A 19363-nucleotide genomic window follows, 5' to 3' on the forward strand; every position below is an offset into this window, starting at 1 on the left:
TTGACAGAGAGAGAGAAGGAAAGGAGGGGCTTACCTTGACGGAGGCGACGGCGGCGACCGGCGACGGCGACAGGCGGCGGCAGCAGGGCAGGGCAGCGGCAGGGCAGGGGGGGGGGGCAGGGGGGCTGGAGGCGCGCGGGGGGGGGGGGGATCTGTTCTGGAGGAGAGAGGGTTAGGGCACGATTTTGGGCTTTAAAATTAGCGGCGGCCCATTACCGCCGCTAAAGCCCGACCCGCACTCTTTTTACCGGCGGCAAATTACCGCCGCGAATCACCGGCGGCATATGCCGCCGCTATCTGCTAAATATTAAAAAATAAAATTTAAAAATAAAATTCCCGGCGGCCTTAATATTTACCGGCCGCTATGCCGCCGGTGATCACCGGCGGTGACGTTGCCGCCGGTATCAACGCCATATATTCAAAAAATACGGGTCGGCAGCACCGCCGTCGGAAAGCCGCCGGTGATCGCCGGCGGCGAGACTGCCGCCGGTAAATCCTGCCGGTAAATCGGCGCTTTTTTGTAGTGTATATATATTTATAGAGGATGGGATTTGGTGTACCATTGGAGATGGTCTAACAATTCGCATTCAAAATAGTGTGCCCATTTATGCAACGTGTAACATCTCTTAGTCTCTTACCATACAGGAGTTTTACGTAGTAGATATATTAAAAAATTATAGTACATGGGAAAAATGACGTTTTAGGTAAACTCGAGCATGCATCTATAAATTAGTGAATGATAGCATTCCATATCATAGCATTAATTAGCAATCATAATAATAGAGAACTAAGCTTACTATTGTAAAGAAATGGCTGCATCGAATATGGCGACTGCTATTTCAAGCAACGTGAGGCATATCCGCCCTCCCATCGTCACTTACAAGCCAAGCATGTGGGGTCACATTTTCTCAACATTTTCTTACGATCATCAGGTATTAATTTTCTGCTAATTAAGAAAAAGAGTAATAGTCTGTGCAAATTATATATCCTACAAATATTTTGTGGATCACCCATGCCATCTCATCTTGTATCAAATAGTTATTGTTTTCAATTTATGTGAACCTATGGAAATTCTTTCAATTCATAATTAAGTTTGTCTGCATGCATATATAGGTGCAGGAGAAGTATAGCAAGGAAATGGAATCATTGAAGAAAGAAATAAGAAGCATGCTAATGGCTGCCAACTCTACCAAACTTATGGTTTTGATCGACCAAATTGAGCGTTTGGGACTCTCATATCATTTTGAGATAGAAATCGAAGAGAAACTCAAACAAGTTTATGATGCCGCAGACGATTGCGACTTGTTCACTACTGCGCTTCGATTTCGTTTGCTCAGACAACATCAATATCATGTTTCTTGCAGTATGTCCCTTTCACTCAGTTATTATATAGGAGTAATTCTTTCGCTTTACGTCATATATATTTAGTGGGTTAGATATATCTTATTAATTAAAAGGAGTAATTAAGATAGATATATCACTTTCAAGCAAGATCGATAAGGATCTTGTAAATAATAAAATTTAAAGACGGGCCCATTTTTTAGGATTAATTATAGTATAAATTAATGAACTTTCAACAAACACAAAAACTTGAGGTCAACCTCATACCATGAGACGGGACGGGTCGGGTCGGGTCGGGGCGCGGGTTTGACGGGTCGGGTGGGTTTTGGGCGCGGGTCTGGGATACCAGAAATAAAGTACACATTCTCATTAATAAAAGTAATAATTATTGTGAACAAATGTAATAATTTAGAAACATTATATTTCATCATATCAATAGTTACTTTTCCTCAAGACAATGATTATTTGAATTATTATTTGATTATTTTATCATATCAATAGTTACTTTTCCTCAAGATAATGATTACTTAAATTATTATTTAATTTTTTTTTTCTATATTCTATTTATTTTCTCCGTTATTCAAAGTAATTGTTATTATAATGAAAAGTAATTATTGACATGAAGAAATGTAATGTTTTTAAATTATTACATTTGTTCACAATAATTATTACTTTTATTAATGATAATGTGTACTTTATCCCAGACCCGCGTCCAAACCCGACCCGACCCGCGCCCCCGACCCGACCCGACCCGACCCATCTCATGCTATGAGGTCAACCTCACCCAAGACCTACTCTTCAACAAATGCTTACTTTTTATCCGAACTTTAAAACATTTATTAAAATTTACTCACCTATATATATATATATATATATATATATATATATTTGCATTTTGCATACTCACCCAATTTTTATCATGGTGTCATGACATAAATATCCTCATTTGACATAAATATATTCGCGTGCCACAAATATGAATGTGGAAAAATATAGAACCGGCACCGTTTCAAGATTAAAGTTTGGCCGAAAAATAGACGAATATACAAAATGATAAAAATTAATAGTTTAGTGATTATAATAAAGATTTTAAAATTTGTATGCAAAATAAGAATTTGTTGAAAATTAAGTGATTTATATATAATTAATCCATTTTTTTTAATACTAAAAAGTTGTCTTTGCAATAGAAAATCTAAGAAAAACCTCTTGTTGGCCAGCTCGACATATTTTTGATCAATTAATAATTAAATAATTAAATTTAAAGATCATGTCACAAGAAATTTAAACCCAAATTTTTTAATTTTAGGCATTAACCACTCTACCAATATATTAATATATGCACACACTAGCTCAACTTTTGGACACTAAAGAGTGGGCGGGGTCCACTTGTAGACGATTTGTTTTTGTTACTACTATTTGTCTTTTTTGAAACGAGACATTTATGAGAAACTTTACATACAAATTTAGGCTTTAAAATGATATTTTACTATTTCTGTAACATCCAATATTATTCTTGAGAAAAAAGAAAACGATTTCAGATTCATTAAGTATTATTAATTTGTCGCTTTCGAAAGCATGAGACGTTTATGAGAAACGTAGTGTGAAGTGATGCTGGCCCTTTTAATTATTAATTTATATCCAAATCCAATATTTGGTGATATATATGGTAAATTTGAATAAACTAAAACCTCACGTAATATGCTAATGACACAGATGTATTCGACAAATTTATTGAGAAAGATTGCAAATGGAAAGCAGAAAGCCTTAGCAGCGACTTGGAAGGCATGTTGAGTTTGTACGAGGCAGCTCATGTCCGAATTCGAGACGAAAAAATATTAGATGAAGCTGCGGAGTTGATAGTTGATGGATTGAATCATATGACATTAGAGTCTCTTATTAAAGAGAAAGTGGAGCAAGCTTTGAAGCACCCCATTCATAGAGGTCTTCCACTTTTGAATATCCGATTCTACATTTCCATCTACGAAAGAGATGGATCCGCAAATGGATTACTTCTCAAACTTGCCAAATTGAATTTCAATTTCCTGCAGAATATCTACAGGAAAGAACTCGCTGAACTTATGAGGTATATATAAAATCAAGTATTTGATTTCTTGATAGACGCAATTAACAATTAATTAGTTATTAATTAATAGTTAATTGGGTTAATTAGGATTTAATTAGGATCAATGCACCATGCATCCATATTTATATATAGTATAATACTAATGTTTATAATGATTTATTTTGGTGAAGGTGGTGGGATAAATTTGACCTAAAGAATAAATTGACGTATGCAAGAGACAGAATGGTGGAGTGTTATCTTTGGGGCAATGCGTTACGCTACGAACCTCAGTACTCATACCTTCGAGTAGCTGTCGCCAAAAACATGCAACTTGTTTCAATTATGGATGACACCTATGATAATTATGCTACACTTGAAGAAGATGACCTTTTTACTGAGATTTTGGAGAGGTACACACTAATATATACTCCCTCCGTCCGCGATATCGTTTCCACATTGTGCACGACATGGGTTCTAAGAAAAGTGGTGGATTGATAGCAGTGGATATGTAGTGAGTGGAGTTTGGGTCCCACTATTATTGTGAGTGGAAGTTTGTGTATCCTACTTCTATAAATGGAAGTGGAAATGATATCGCGGACGGACCGAAATGACAAATGTGGAAACGATATCGCAGATGGAGGGAGTATTAATCTTTTTTTGGTTACGTGTTTCTTTGATTGATCCACTATTTATATTTGTTATTTATATGTGATGTGAAAAGATTATAGTAAAAGTAACTAACATATATAATTAATCTTTGTCAGGTGGAATTTGGATGAGATTGATGTACTCCCAGAATTTATGAAAGTTGTTTATAGATTCATTATGAGTGTAGACGAAGATTATGTAGGTGAAGCAGAAAAGCAAGGAAAATCCTTCGTAGTCCCTTACTATAGAGAAACAGTAAGCCCTATTTCTAATTAATTGGTCAAATCTCCTACTTCAAACATTAACCAATAACTTATTTACAAGATCGTAGGTATTTTGTAATATTAATTTGGATATCTACATCTGTTAATATTTAGCTACCAGGTTAACTATTTTACATTTTAGCACAATTTTAATGTGTTTTCTTTTTCATTTCTTTTTTAAATGGGTGACAATAAGGTGAAACAACTTGGTAGAGCTTATAACCAAGAGCAGAAGTGGATCATGGAAAGGCAAATGCCAAGTTTTGAAGAGTATATGAATAATTCGGTGATTACGAGCTGTATGTATGTGATGTTCACATCTCTCGTCCCTGGCATGAAATCTGTTAATGAAGAAGCAGTTCAATGGCTGCTGAGTGAGCCCAAAATCGTAATTTCCACTGCTAAGATGGGCCGAACCCTCGAGGACTTAGCCAGCCATGAAGTAAGTGATACTACATGCATTATGTTTTTACTACAATAAAATGAAATAATTATCATTTAAACATTTGACTCAATTTGTAAACTTGTAAAATTTTACAAAGATTGCACATACACAAATTAAATTTAACTTTTATTGCGATCAAAACACATCCAAGTTATTCAGAGATCCAACTTATAGATTCCCATAATTCGAGCCCCTTGATTTGAGAAATGAAACGAATTTTGTGGAAGCAGTTGTCGTTCAACTGGATGTCGAAACTCATGCATAGATGTGAACAAGGTTGCTTGAAAAATGTGCCAACATGATTGTTATGATCAACTCTCTTTTAATTGATAAACTTGAATTACAAGTTTATATTTGCATGATGAAGCGCGAGAATAGGGAAGGCAAGCTGCCAACAGTGGTGGATTGCTACATGATGGATAAAGGTGTATCAAAGCAAGAGGCGCTTTGTGAGTTTGTGGAACTTGTTGAGAATGGATGGAAGGATATAAACGCGGAGTGGGCTAAGCGAAGCTCTGTGCCTAAGGAAATGGTGGAGCTCCTCCTAAACTACGGCCGCGTAGCTGAGATCACTTACAATAACAAAGAAGATGGCTACACTAACCCAGAAAAGTATGTGGGGCCATTGATTGCAGCTCTTTACGTGGATCCTCTTCTCATTTGACGAACTTGTTTGTTCGTTGTGCCCCATAATTCCTCATCAAATATATATATATTCTCCCTTATGGTGAATAAGTTTGGGGGGATGTGTATTTGTAGGTGCACTTATGTTTTTATTTTTTGCTTTTGGTGGTGTCTTTAGCGTTTTTAGTGTCTTGTTTTTAATTATGTTGATGTTTCTTTGAGTCTTGCTATGAGTCGTTTGTTTCTGTTGATTGCGAGACTTTGATGATGAGTTGAGAATTTGTGGGAATTTCTAATGATTGGCTTGTGATGATTTCTGTGAAAATTGGAGCAAGTTGCATATGTGTTTCTGCTTTTGAAGTCGAGTATGATTGATGAGCTATAATTGTGGCCCCGGCCTAAGATACTTGGGATCAAATAATTGAATTTTGAGAATTGTGAGAATTGAGCCTTGAGTGGTTTATTTGAGCATTGCATGTATTTCACTATAACTTGTTTTAGTTTCTCCCTTGAGATCACGTTAGTGTGCTTCATAACTTTGATATGATTTAAGGCCATCATTGCTAGCATATATAAATCTCATTGTTGTCCAAATACTTTATATGAACCTAGTTCACCCTTTTGAGCTTTGTTATCCATTTCTTTGATATAACCATGGGTGAAAACTTGGAGACTATTGATATAGGGTAATTACCATTATGGAGATGTGATGAATATTGGTTTATAAACCTTGAGTTTAATTGTACATCCTAGTACCCTACAAGTTGTTAGAATGAAAAGAAAACGAAAAAAGAAAGAGAAAAAGGAAAATTGTTGATAGATTGAAAAAAAAACTGACGAGATAAAAAGGGTACATAGGATGGATTTAGAAAGGTGAAATTCTTATGAAATTGTTGATTGGTTGAGAACAAGAATTTTTGTCAAAAATATGGTATTGGAAGGGTTAATGATGGTGTTATATTAGAGTTATAAGGCATGTGATTGTGTTCATGGTTTATACCAATTGAGTCACTTAGCTAAATTTATCTTACTCTACCGAAGTGCCTACGTTACAACCAAATTTAAAGACCTTTTTTTTATCATCTTTACATTTGGAGAACTTGACGACAGACTTGAAAATTGGCAGCAAGAACTGAAAAATCATCACAACTTTACGAGTTTTATTGTTGAATGATTTATTTTATTTTTGATTGTTCATCACAACTTTATCGTTGCTCATATTTACACTTGGAGAACTTGACGACAGACTTGAAAATTGACAGCAAGAACTGAAGAATCATCACAACTTTACGGGTTTTATTGTTGAATGATTTATTTTATTTTTGATTGTTCATTGCTAGTTTATATGTCTATGTGTGGCTAGTACGTACGTTTTTTATCCTAGGATTTTGGCAGTAAACTGATGGTTTTCTGACTTATTTTATTCAATTAATCAAAACTTGTTTTATCCTTTTTGTGTTATTGTGTTCATTGTTTACTTTATTGATTGACCACCAATTTTGCATGATTATTGACATTAGTTTGATATCGAAAGATTATTATTATTGCCTGAACTAAGACTACAAGAATTGAGCACATAGACAACACAAAATAGACAACAAAAAAATGGACAACATAGTTTAGTAACTTTGTTGTCAATTACTATATAGACAACTAATATAGTCAACTGTGTTGTCTATAACCACAAAAAAATATGGTCATAGACAACAGAATCTGAAATATGTTGTCTATGACCACTATTAGACAATAGTTTTTATTTTTTGTTGTTTATTAGCACAATAAACAAGCGGTGGTCCTAAAATGTTGTCTTTATTCGATACCTATAGACAACTGTTTAAAATATATATTGTCTATTATATCATTAGACAACAAATATTAACACACTTGTGTATTTTTAGTAATATAAAAAATAAACTCTCTCCTATTCTTTTTAAAATATCGATTGAGGTTTGCAGCAGTTTTTCTTTTTCTCTAGATCTCTATTTCTCGTCCCCAGACCCCGACTATGGAACGTTATTTTTTTCTCTCTCTCTATTCCCTCTCTCTGCCGCCCCCTCTGACCTTTTTCACCTCCGGCGATTTCACCGTTCATCTTCACAACCGGCACGGCGAACGCTGCTGGTTGCTGTCCTCTCGATCCACTCCCAATCTCTGAATCACAATTAAAACCCCTAATTTCATCTAGGGTTTTCAGCCTCTCGAATTTTCCAACCTTCCGACGAGCATCACCGTCGCCGTCGTCGCCGCGTCTTCACCCCGCCTGAGCCGAGACGCAGCTGCAGGTACTTCCCCCTTTCTCTCTCCATGGCGGCTGTTGCGGATTGCTGCTGCACATGCAGCGCCCGCGACCGCGCCTTCGCTGTGGCGTGTGGCCGCTGCTGCCCTCTCTTATTTCTCTCTTATAGTTGGCTAACTGCCGGACGAGCTAGGGCTGCTGACCGATCTGCAGTCTTCCACATAAACTCCAACAGATTCTACAGCCTTGTTTCTGAATACCTTCAAAAAATTGAAGTTGCTTTTCGAGCTGGATTTGATCAACAATCGTTTCGTCGGGTATGATTTGATTTCGATGCTTTCAGTAGTTTAGTGTTTAATTCAGCTCAGTTTCATCTCATGTTTTAGTTTGTGGTTCTAATTTGTAATCTCCTTGATGCCTTATTCATTGGATCTTAAGTTATTTCCTGATTATATTTGTCGGATTTTGTGGTTGGTTTTTTCTGAATTGTTTATTCGTTCACACCATGTGTTCCTTTTTTTTTTTTGCTTGAAGGATAGTTTAAAAACTGAAACAACTAAGGAGCACGAAAAAATAGAGTGACGAGCCATATCTGTGTATTACAATATTATATTTATACTTGGGAGTTTTAAAGTCCATTGTCGGGGCTAGTGGGAGTGTTATTTTTTAAATTGGCAATTTGAAACCATATTAGTATATGTTTGGATGGCTGATGGGAGTGTAATATCTAAAGGTGATTTGCATGTTTTTATTAAAGTATTATTTATAAATTTTAAGTGAAGTATTTCTTAATTGAGTTTAGTGTATTAACTGAATTCATTAAAACTAAAACCTCATCAATGTATTTGGTTCAGCTACATAAATTTTCTTACTTGTTACTTGTTACATTAAAAGGTTAGGAGGCAAGGAGTACTTTGTTCTTAAAGGCATAATGACATTTCTCCCTCTAGAATTTACTTCTTAATTTCTTGTTCAGGTGTGAATTAATTTATTCCTCTATTTCCATTTGTCTTAGGATGTCTTCCTACACTTGCCACTATCCCCATATATATTGGGTTTTATAGAGCTCTTTCTAATACAGCAGATGAGGTAAACTCCCCCACCATCTTGTGCTTCCCTCTTCAGTTTCTTTTTCCTTATTTTAAGAATAGGTTAGGCTTTTCTGTTGTATGTTATGTTGAACCCTTTATTTTTTTTTAATTGGTCTTCTAACTTTAAAATCAAGCGATTGTTAATGGAAGGCTTCTTCTGGATACCCTCACTATTTGGTCCGACAACTGTTGCTGCTAGGCAAACTGGCAGTGGTACCCCTTAGCTTTTCCTCTACATTGTAAGACTTATCGTCCTCCTCCATTCTATATCAAAGATGTGCATTACTTGATGTCTAAAGTTTGCACGCATGTTTGTATTGGGCTAATGTGGTTGAATACCATTTGCATGATAATTTACTTGGTAATAGACCACCAAGTCCTGTTAAAATATTAAATTTGAATTCATATGTAATATTTATATTCATTACGTGATGTGCAAACAAGTTTTTTGTGATATGGAAATAGTAATGTTCAAGTGAAATCCTATTAACCAATCTTTTTTTATCTTATTTTAACTATGCGGTGGTATCATCTTTAATAGGTCTCTCTCTATGAACGTGATCCAGTCCCTTCTAATTCTTTATTTTTATGTTTTCTAACTCAGAAGATGGTCATCCTCCCCTTGGGTGGTCATATACTTTTTTATTTTGCATGTTCTTCTGGTTGTCTCTCAATATATCAGTACAGATCCTCCACAGTTTTGTCATTTCTATCACATATTTGATTAGCTTTTGCTACACTGGAAATAAAAGGTTGTTGTATATCTTTAGTTATGTGTTTTTTCCTGTGATGGTAAAGGAGGATATTGTGGGAGAGATATTGAAGTTAATAAATGTCACTTCAACACCCAATCAACCATTTACTTATGCGTGTTTATCTTTTAGCTCCCCATTTTTTGTCCAATTCTCTTATTTGAATAGATGACAGTTTTTTTTAATCTCTTTGACTTTTTATTTGAATCATATTTTGTTATTCTGTTCAAAATCTCCAGGTTTAAACAAAGAGAGGAAGAGATGAGGAAAGCTGAGGAGGCGGCAACTAATGGGCATCAGATTACAAATTGCTGTGAACGGTAATGAAGTAAACTCAGAATTGAAGGATAATGGGAGGTCATCTGCTGATAGGGAAGAAACTCATGATAAGAGTGATGATGAAGGTAAATTTTATATATATATATCTTTTGTTCATTTAATTTTAGAAATTTAGATGATTTTAAATCTTACAGCCGTTGTATGTTATTTTGTTCATGTAGATGGAAGCTAGGTGGATGGTTCAATTTATTGGATGCTTGGTGGTGAATGTTCAAGGCTGGAGATATTAGAGGTTTTTTTTTTTTTGTAGATAAATGAAGGCGTAGTTAGTGATGATTCAATTGTAATGTCTTTTGATGAAATATCAAACAAGATGTTTGACTTTTATTATATCAATCGAGTTTTTATTAATGGTTTCTGAGTATTGTTTGGTTATTTGATATTTAAGTATTTAATTTTATCACGTATGTTAGTATTACAAAATAGAGGATTTGAATATTATAAAAAAAATATTTAAATTCGATCATAGAGTAGACAATAGACATTACATGTTGTTTATAATAATATAGACAATAGATATTACATGTTGTTATTAACCGCTCAGACTATTGTCTATATTATCATAGACAACAGTTACTAAGAATTGTCTATCACCACGTGTTTGTTGTCTATGTTCACATAGACAACACATAATATATGTTGTTTATTATCTTCTGACTATTATCTATGTTAAAATAGACAACAGATAATAAATGTTGCCTATGAGCACCCCAGAATAGACAACACCGATGACAACAACAGACATTTTCTATGTAGACAACACTAAATATCTGTTGTCTATTGTCTATGTGCTCAACACACACACACGTCCACAACTAATTTCTCCAAATTTCCTCCTACCAATTAATAAATTCTCCATTATATATACTTATATTCCAACAAAGTGGTATCCGAGCCATAAAATCCTACCTGTGGAATGGCCAACCTAGAATCGTTTCAAGTCCCCATGCTCAACAAGAGCAACTTCGACAATTGGAGCATCAAGATGAAGGCGCTATTGGGAGCCCACGATGTTTGAGAGATCGTGGAGAACGGCTACGAAGAGCCGCAGGATGAGGCCGCACTATCCCAACAACAAAAGGATAGATTGCGAGATGCGAGAAAGAGAGACAAGGAGGCTCTCTGTCTCATTTATCAAGCGCTGGGGGACGACGATTTCGAGAAGATCTCGAATGCGAGTACCGCCAAATAAGCATGGGAGAAGCTCCAGAATGCGTGCAAAGGAGCAGAGCAAGTAAAAAAGGTACGACTTCAAACTTTAAGAGGAGAGTTTGAGTCTTTGCATATGAAAGAGTCCGAATCGATTTCGAATTATTTTTCAAGAGTCTTGGCGGTGTCTAATCAAATGAAAAGAAATGGTGAAAAATTGGAGGATGTAAGAATTATGGAGAAAATATTGCGGTCACTAACCTCAAAGTTTGAGCACATTGTGGTGACGATCGAAAAAACAAAAAATTTAGAGGAAATGACCATTGATCTCTTGTTGGGATCGTTGCAAGCATATGAGGAGAAGCAAAAGAAGAAGCAAGAAATTTCAGAGCAACTTTTAAAGTTGCAAGTAAGCCCAAAAGAGAAAGAAGAAGGTCCAAGCAATGTCTGTGGACAATTTGGGAAAGGATGTGGCCAAGGACAAAATCGTGGCAGAGGCCGAGGACGAGGAGCTTTCGTCAACAACAACGAAAGAAATAAGTTTACTAGTGGTCGAGGGAGGAGCAATCCGCAGTAGAGGTACGATAAATCTTCAATAAAATGTTATAATTGCCATAAATTTGGGCACTATGCTTCCGAGTGCAGAAATGCGAAATCAAAAGTTGAGGAGAAAGCTAATTATGTCGAGAACACTAGCGAAGTAAATGGCAGTGTGCTTTTGGCATATAAAAGAGAAGTTGGAAACCAAGCTGACACATGGTACCTCGACACCGGTGCAAGCAACCACATGTGCGGGAAGAGAAGCATGTTCGTGGAGCTCGATGAGTCGGTAAGTGGCAACGTCTCCTTTGGTGATGAATCTAAAATTCCAGTTAAAGGAAAAAGGAAAATTTTAATTCGCTTAAAGAATGGAAATCATGAATTTATTTCCAATGTTTATTATGTGCCCAATATGAAAAATAATATCTTGAGTTTGGGACAACTCTTAGAGAAAGGTTATAATATTCACATGAGAGATTATAACCTTTCAATAAGAGATGGCAAAAACAATCTTATTGCCAATGTGCCAATGTAAAAAAATAGAATATTCTTATTGAATATTCAAAATGACGTGGCAAAATGCCTGAAAGCGTGTTACCAAGATAAGTCTTGGTTATGGCACCTTCGGTTTGAGCACTTGAACTTTGGTGGTTTGGAGTTGCTATCAAAGAAAGAGATGGTGAGAGGCCTACCATCCATCAAACATCCCGATTAACTCTGCGAAGGTTATCTACTCGGGAAGCAGTTCAGAAAGCCATTCCCAAAGAAGTCAAGCTCAAGAGCCCAAAAACCACTGGAGTTGATTCATGCTGACGTGTGTGGGCCAATAAATCCAAGCTCCCTTGGTAAAAATAATTATTTTCTACTCTTTATTGATGATTTTCAAGAAAAACATGAGTATATTTCTTGAAGCAGAAGTCAAAAGTATTTGATGCATTCAAGAAGTTCAAAGCTGCCGTCGAGAAGGAGAGCGGACGAAAAATCAAGGCCCTGAGGTCCGATCGAGGTGGAGAATTCACGTCAAGGGAGTTTCTAAAATTTTGCGAAGCAAATGGAATTCGGCGGCCCCTGACAGTTCCGAGATCCCCCCAACAAAATGGAGTGGTGGAAAGAAAGAACAGAACAATCATGGAGATGACAAGGAGCATGCTAAAGACGAAAAATCTGCCTAAAGAGTTTTGGGCCGAAGCAGTGGCGTGCGCGGTGTACCTGTCCAACCGATCGTCGACAAGGAGCGTGTGGGGAATGACTCCACAAGAAGCCTGGAGCGGGAGAAAGCCAGGAATTTCCCGCCTAAAGGTATTTGGGAGCAAAGCCTACGTGCATGTACCAGATGAGAGAATGAAGAAGCTCGATGATAAAAGTGAAGCATTCATATTTATCGAGTACGACTCTAACTCTAAAGGCTATAAGTTATATAATCCAAATACCAAGAAAACAGTGATAAGTCGAGACGTGGAGTTCGACGAAGAAGGAGTCTGAGATTTCAGTCCCAGTGCTGACTTCACCTTCATCCCACAATTCGAAGATGAAAGGACAGTCGAGCAAGTTGGAGAAGTCCAACAAGAGGTAGTGACTCTGCCAGCTTCACCTATACAAGTTAGTGAAGACTCGCCACAATCTTTCTTAAATAAAAGAGCCACACCACGTGCAAGGAATTTGGACGAGATATATGTGGACACTAAAAGGTTAGAAGATCTCACCCTATTTTGCCTATCTGCTGATTGTAAACCTATTAGCTTTAAAGAAGCAGCAAATAGTGAAAATTGGCGAGTCGTAAGGGACGAAGATATCAATGCCATAAAGAAGAATGATACGTGGGAGCTCGTGACACTACCGGAAAGGCACAAGGCCATTGGAGTCAAGTGGGTGCATAAGGTTAAGAAGAATTTTAAAGGTGAAGTTGAAAAATATAAAGAAAGGCTCGTCGGGAAAGGATTTTGCCAAGTTCGGAGTTTTGCTCAGAATGACAAATCAAGTTTAAGGGGGAGTGTTGGAATATAAACATGATTTGTATAGATATTTTCTAAAAAGTATTCTAGAATAGTTGAGAATGAGATAGAAAAAGAAGAGTATTCTAGAATGATTGAGAATAAGTTAGAATTAAGAAGAAATAGCTAGATTTAGAGAAATCTAGAGTGTATAGAGAGTCCTAGAGAATGTAATAGTTGAGAGAATTCTAGATAATGTAGGAATTATGTAGCTACTACTACTTACCACTATAAATATGTAACCATGTAAGTGAAGAAAGCAATGAAGTGAATTGAAGAAAGATTGTGTAAGTAAACTACAATCCTCTCACTCAAATTCCTAAGCACACACACGTCCACAACCAATTTCTCCAAATTTCCTCCTACCAATTAAATAAATTATCCATTATATATACTTATATATTCCAACAGTATGTTGTCCGACTTCTTCAAAGTTAACTGGTTCACAATCAACAAATAGACAGAATAAAGTAAAATCTTCTAACCATTTAGTATCCACATATATCTCATCCAAACTCTTTGTTCCTGGTGTAGCTCTTTCATCTAAGAAAGAGGGTGGCAAGTCTTCACCAACTCGTACAGGCGAAGTTGGTGCAGTCACTAGCTCTTGTTGGACTTCTCCAACTTGCTTGACTACTAGCTTTTTGATCTTTAAATTATGGGATGAAGGTGAAGTCACTACTAGAGCTGAAATTCCATACTTTTTCGTCGAACTTCGCATCTCAACTTATCACTATTTTCTTAGTCGGGCTTCATAGAACGACGCCAAATTTTGTTCCAACTTAAAACACCTAAGTTGACTCGCAAGAGAACGAGATCAATTCTAGCGTATAGCGTAATAAGCTAACCCAAGTTGATTCTCAAGGAAAGCTAAACAGGGAGACTACTTGTACTACACTCACAGAAAGAAAAAGAAAGATCCTAAACATTCTAATCACAGTTTTGGGTCAGTCTCTGATCTCTACTACTCACAAACGTAAATCTTAACTCTAATTCTAAGGAAAAGATAAATACATAAATTTACTGAGTTAATCTTATAGCAATATTTAATCCTAACATTAAGCGTAAAATTATAACTAGATAAGAATTGAAATATAAATACGTTCACGCTAATTATAAAACCTAATTTCTGCATAAAAAGAACCCTGGGAAATTTAATCATAGGAAATGCAGAAAGTAAATGCAGAATAACTTAAAATCATAATTATGCTGAAAGTAAACACATAGGTATTCATAACTAAAATAGAAATCAAGGATTGAACGGAAATTCACAATTCACAGAAAAGTAAGAAAGAGTCTGACAAATTCTAGAATATCAATCATGCGACAGTGCAAAGATCAACAACAAAAATCTTAAATCTAAATCCACAATTCTTGTTTTTCAATTCAAAAGCATAAGAAATATCTAAGAAAAACTCTAGAGAACTATGAAACTGACTCCTACTATCTAGTGCAAAAACTACCATTCTTTTCCCGTCACGCCTCTTTTAATTAAAAGTGCATAACTGACGTCAACTACAGCCGCAGAGAGGACGAAGGCCGTAGGGAGGCTGCTACGGGTTTGAAGATTGCAGGCACAGAGGACTCGGCGAGCGTAGCATCTCCACGGGCGCTGGTGCACTGCGGCTGTCGTACTCTAGGGCCTTCAGTGCTCGTTCTTCCTAGTTAATATTCTCATACTTTAGCCACATCAACCACCTATCTCTTCCACGTCAGTCCTGTAATAGCATCAAAACATACTCAAAAGCACCAAAATATGAACAAAAACAAATCACAATAATATCATGCATAAGCATAAAATAGTAGCAAAACATGCTAAACAACTATAGCTTCTATGTCATCTCCGCTCTTTGCGTTCATACAAATTATCAGATTTCTTCGACGACATAGTGAGCCAAACCGGCTTTCCCAGCCATAATCGAGCTCGTACATTGGAAACCTACGGCAATTGGTGAAGAAAAACAACTCTAACTTTTCCATCATAAGCGGAATCCCTTACACAGAAAGATCCTGATGAACTCTCATTGTTCAGCACCTTTGTGATGTAATCGCCTCTAACTCTTCATATCGAACTTTTTAGCCGACGGAGATCTTCAATGGCGAATGCCATTGCTAACATGAATCAGTTGCCAAAAACATTTTCAAGAAGGCCCTGTGGCCTGGTTCTTGGACTTCTCATCAGTACGATATTTGGTCTTTCGATCAGTGCGGTTCCTAACATTTCGATTCTCTCTGTAGAATCTTTTATATGTGTTCAGCCTGGAGTTCATTTTGCTGAATCTCTTGGCCATAAGATTGTATTTTACTTTTTTTTTTCTTTTTCTTTTTGGTAAGAGGGAGTTTTAAATTTTGTCACGATAGATTCGAACTTAAGGTGTTTAATTAAGTTCATACATTAACTATTTCACTAATTAGACCAATAAACGTACACTTATCACATTATTTTATATGCTAATAAATTATTGGCTAATATTTTGTTTTCGCTATGACAACGGATATTTTCTGCTATTTACTCTTAATTAATATTATTACTTTAGGTATAAACTATATGTTTCAGTTTTCTTGTAATACAAAGTATGATTTCTCGCAAAATGATATTATTAACTCAATTATTGTAACGATATAAGAAAAGTAAATCATGGAGAGCAATAGGCATAATAAGGTGGTAACATAACATGCATCCTTCAAATACTTAGTGGAGCTAGATGAGGTTGATCTGGGCATCAAGAATTTTCAGGTCGTCTGGTTTCATAGTAACTATAGCTTCAATGTCATCACCGCTCTTGCCGTTGAAAAAAATAATCAGATTCTTGGACGACACCGATGACGTGGTGAACCATACCGGCTTTCCCCATCCATAATCGAGATCGTAAGTTGGAAAGCCGCGCCAGCTGGTGAAGAAGCACCACTCTAATCTTCCCATCACAAGCAGAAACCATAACTTAAACAGATCCTTCATGAAACTCTCCTTGTTCAGCGCCTTGGTGATGTAATCGCCTCTAACCTTTCGTATCGAGCTTCTTAGCTTCCCGATAAGCCCGTGGAGACGGAGATCTTTAATGCAAGCGAACGCCATTGCCAACATGAAGCAGTTGCCGAAAACATTCTCAAGAAGGTTTGGTGGGTTCGTTCTTGGTCTCACGTTCACTGCGTGAAGCGCAGCGTACATCTTTTTCGTCTTCGATTTCTTCAATTTGCCCTCTGTGAAATGCTTCCAAATGAAAGCCGAGACGAGCTCCACGCGGCTCGGATCTTTGATAGCAGATTCAGATGGGGTGGTAGCAGCTTGCCGCAGAGTATCGAGTTTTTCCTTATTAAACACGAATCTTTTCGTCATCAAATTTTCATTAGAGACGAAAAGTCTCTGGAATCTTGAAAGGGGATGAGTCTGAGTGGTGGGAAGTAAGCGGATGTGCTGAAGCTGCGGTGAGAAATCTCCACTTCCCCTCGGAAAGCGGCGGCCCAAGCATTCAGAAACGCCATTGCCGACGAAAGATCTGCAACTACATGTGAAAGAGCGACAGCGACGGCGAGACCTCCGCAGTCGAAGAAAGTAATCTGCACGACGCGGAGAGGTCGTGCTTGTTTGCCATGGTTGAATGTGTTATACTCGGAAGGAAAGTAGTGCTTCAACTGATCATCCATGTATAGAGAATCCATGAGATGAGCGCGAGCTCATGCCTCGATGAACTCGGCACCAACATCGTTGCAGTCCACAGAGAGGCTGCTTTTGAGGCGGCCTGCTAAGGGGTGAAACGAAGGTATATAGGATATTTGAGATGGACTGTTTCAATCTCTGTGATATTTGGAGATGGTTGATTTATGCTTAATTGTTCTAATTTTAGGGTTTTGTATGAGCTTATTTTAAAGATAATCTTCTGGAAATTGGTGCATTTTATGTGTTATTTTATGCTTTGCAGGAGATTTAGGTTTTATAGATGGAAGAGTGCAATTTTGGAGATTTTGGGGTTAAGAATGGCGTTGCAGAGTCAAAACCGAAATCAACAAGAGCTGAACTTCCCTAGAGAAGTCCGCTGCCAGAGCAGAGAAGTCCTATGCCAGAGCAGAGAAGTGCGCCAGAGCAGAGACGCTCGCCAGAGCAGAGCTGCGAAGATAGCGCTGTAGCGGACCAGAGCCGACCTTTCCAGAGCAGAGTTATTCCCGCCAGAGCTGCGATTGTTGGCCAAAGAAGGAGTGTTTTCCATGGCGCGCATCCAGCTGGAGTTGCCTTATCTTGCACGATTTTATTGCCTTTAGAGTTCTACTTTGCATGGCAACTTCCATAGTGATCAAGAGGGATTTGAAGTCTATAAATAGGGCCATACTTTTCATTGTAAAATACATTCGCCTTGCCCTATTCTTTAGTTTCCGCTAGGCAGCCAAAGTTAGGTTTACATGCTTTCATAGTTCTAGTTTCGATTTCTGTTCTAGTTAGTTTAGTTTATAGTTCTTTTAATTCATGTTTTAGATTAGTTCCCGTTTAGAGTTGTAATTACGTGACAGATTACTTCTCGAGACGATTTACGGTATTTCTTTAATCAAGTATATTTATTTGCTTTTACTTATGCTTTCTTTAAATTCTGCAAATTTAATTTACTTATGCGATTTTATGATGCTTTCTTTAAATAATGCACTTTGGTTTCTGCCTAGTTAGATTAGATTAGAAGTTTTAATTAAAGTTATTTAAATTTGATTTGCCTAGTTAATTCTTTACTTTAAGTTCATTTAATTCTTGCCTAGGGTTTAATAGTTTCACGCCTAGATAATTTTAAGATTAAGTTTTATTTAAGTTTAAATTACAAGCATTAGTTAATAATTCTTTTTCATGCCTAGATAATTCTTTAGTTTAAGTTTCTAGTTAAGTTTATTTTCCCAGCTTTAGATAATTTTACAGCTTTCAATCCTTAGTTTATAGCTTTCTTGTGACATAATTAATTGCCCTTAAAGATCTTCCTTGAGAGACGACATTGGGGTTAACTTACCATCACTAGGATGTCCTTGTTCTATTGCAAGTCAAACTAGCTAGAGGTGTTTCTAGGTTGAGTCAATGGTTAGAGGTGGTTAAACCTCTTGATTCATCAGCTTTGTAGAAGAAGATGAGGGGAATGTATAAGTCGTTAAACATTCTATCAATGTAAGAGAGCTTCAATTTTGAGGGGTGGGGAGGAGTTTGAGATGAGGGTTTCAGCATCTCCCTCGATATCACTTGCACAAATCCTTCCATTTTTCTTGTGTCAACTTATAAGTAGCTCTAAAGGGCTCATATTGCTTCAAATGATAACTCAAGAGATTTATAAGAGGAAGTCGGATCTTATTTTATTACTAAGAGAATATAGCTCCAAAATTAAACTAGCTGGCCATAATTTGGACGATGAAAAAAAAAACCATTTATTTCAGTACGAAAAAATTGTTGAACTGCAGGGGAATTAGCAACGAAACTAATTCTGTTATAAAATTACATCAGACTAACGATAACTTACATTTTGACAATTAATGACGGAATTTGCATCGAATCTTAAAATAATTAAAATTTAACTAAAAAATATTCCATAGTTAGAATTGTAAAATATTACTTAAATGTAAGTAAAGAATATTGTTGCAAGTCCGTCGAAATTCAACTCAACTGTTACGTCTATCTGCCCTCTGACGCCACCGTATCTCCTCCGTGAGTGGGATCCCCGTGAGATCCACCCAGCCATTTTACTCCACTGACAAGCCCGAGGCGCGAGCTCCTCTTCCCCCAAGCCTCAGGTCGTAATTTCTGTTCTGATATGAGTTTTGTTTCTCAATTTACATCCTAATGCAATTTACCATAAGTCTTGAGAGGAGCTCTTTGATTTCCACAAAATACGAAGCCACTAAGGTTTTTGCTCCTTTTCCTT

The 19363-nt window shown here is 36.8% G+C and overlaps 2 protein-coding genes and 1 long non-coding RNA gene across 4 annotated transcripts; 2 read left to right on the forward strand and 1 right to left on the reverse strand.

Annotated features, from left to right (window-relative positions):
* Nucleotides 1–623: 623 nt before the first annotated feature.
* Nucleotides 624–5727, forward strand: LOC130986770 (tau-cadinol synthase-like). Its single transcript, XM_057910287.1, has 7 exons — nucleotides 624–932; nucleotides 1114–1363; nucleotides 3055–3424; nucleotides 3595–3813; nucleotides 4168–4306; nucleotides 4511–4756; nucleotides 5127–5727. Exons 1-7 carry the CDS (start codon nucleotides 810–812, stop codon nucleotides 5421–5423), a joined length of 1644 nt encoding a protein of 547 aa, XP_057766270.1. The 5' UTR covers nucleotides 624–809; the 3' UTR covers nucleotides 5424–5727.
* A 1652-nt stretch (nucleotides 5728–7379) lies between these two features.
* LOC130986824 (uncharacterized) lies at nucleotides 7380–10159 on the forward strand. 2 transcript variants are annotated; one of them, XR_009089417.1, is made up of 5 exons: nucleotides 7380–7936; nucleotides 8635–8708; nucleotides 8845–8949; nucleotides 9702–9866; nucleotides 9963–10159. It is a non-coding gene; the product is annotated as an uncharacterized LOC130986824 (long non-coding RNA). The 2 variants fall into 2 exon arrangements; XR_009089418.1 differs by having other exon boundaries at nucleotides 8861–8949.
* A 6023-nt stretch (nucleotides 10160–16182) lies between these two features.
* LOC131025671 (stemmadenine O-acetyltransferase-like) lies at nucleotides 16183–18705 on the reverse strand. Its single transcript, XM_057955467.1, has 3 exons — nucleotides 18528–18705; nucleotides 16858–17155; nucleotides 16183–16807 (listed from the first exon to the last, which is right to left on the reverse strand). The coding sequence occupies exons 1-3, from the start codon at nucleotides 18703–18705 to the stop codon at nucleotides 16183–16185; spliced, it is 1101 nt and encodes a 366-aa protein (XP_057811450.1).
* Between the last annotated feature and the right edge of the window lie 658 nt (nucleotides 18706–19363).

Source organism: Salvia miltiorrhiza, chromosome 5, assembly GCF_028751815.1.
Source record: "Salvia miltiorrhiza cultivar Shanhuang (shh) chromosome 5, IMPLAD_Smil_shh, whole genome shotgun sequence".
Classification (NCBI taxonomy): domain Eukaryota; kingdom Viridiplantae; phylum Streptophyta; class Magnoliopsida; order Lamiales; family Lamiaceae; genus Salvia; species Salvia miltiorrhiza.

What these genes read in the sequence shown, in the direction of transcription:
- LOC131025671 (XM_057955467.1), bottom strand. Translation starts at nt 18,705, where the DNA reads ATGGAAGGATTTGTGCAAGTGATATCGAGGGAGATGCTGAAACCCTCA. An exon ending in TTTAACCACCTCTAACCATT is followed by an intron (nt 17,156 to 18,527) that starts GACTCAACCTAG and finishes TCGAGGCATGAG; the next exon opens with CTCGCGCTCATCTCATGGAT. An exon ending in CCACTCAGACTCATCCCCTT is followed by an intron (nt 16,808 to 16,857) that starts TCAAGATTCCAG and finishes GATGACGAAAAG; the next exon opens with ATTCGTGTTTAATAAGGAAA.
- LOC130986770 (XM_057910287.1), top strand. Translation starts at nt 810, where the DNA reads ATGGCTGCATCGAATATGGCGACTGCTATTTCAAGCAACGTGAGGCAT. An exon ending in TCAATATCATGTTTCTTGCA is followed by an intron (nt 1,364 to 3,054) that starts GTATGTCCCTTT and finishes CTAATGACACAG; the next exon opens with ATGTATTCGACAAATTTATT. An exon ending in TTTACTGAGATTTTGGAGAG is followed by an intron (nt 3,814 to 4,167) that starts GTACACACTAAT and finishes AATCTTTGTCAG; the next exon opens with GTGGAATTTGGATGAGATTG.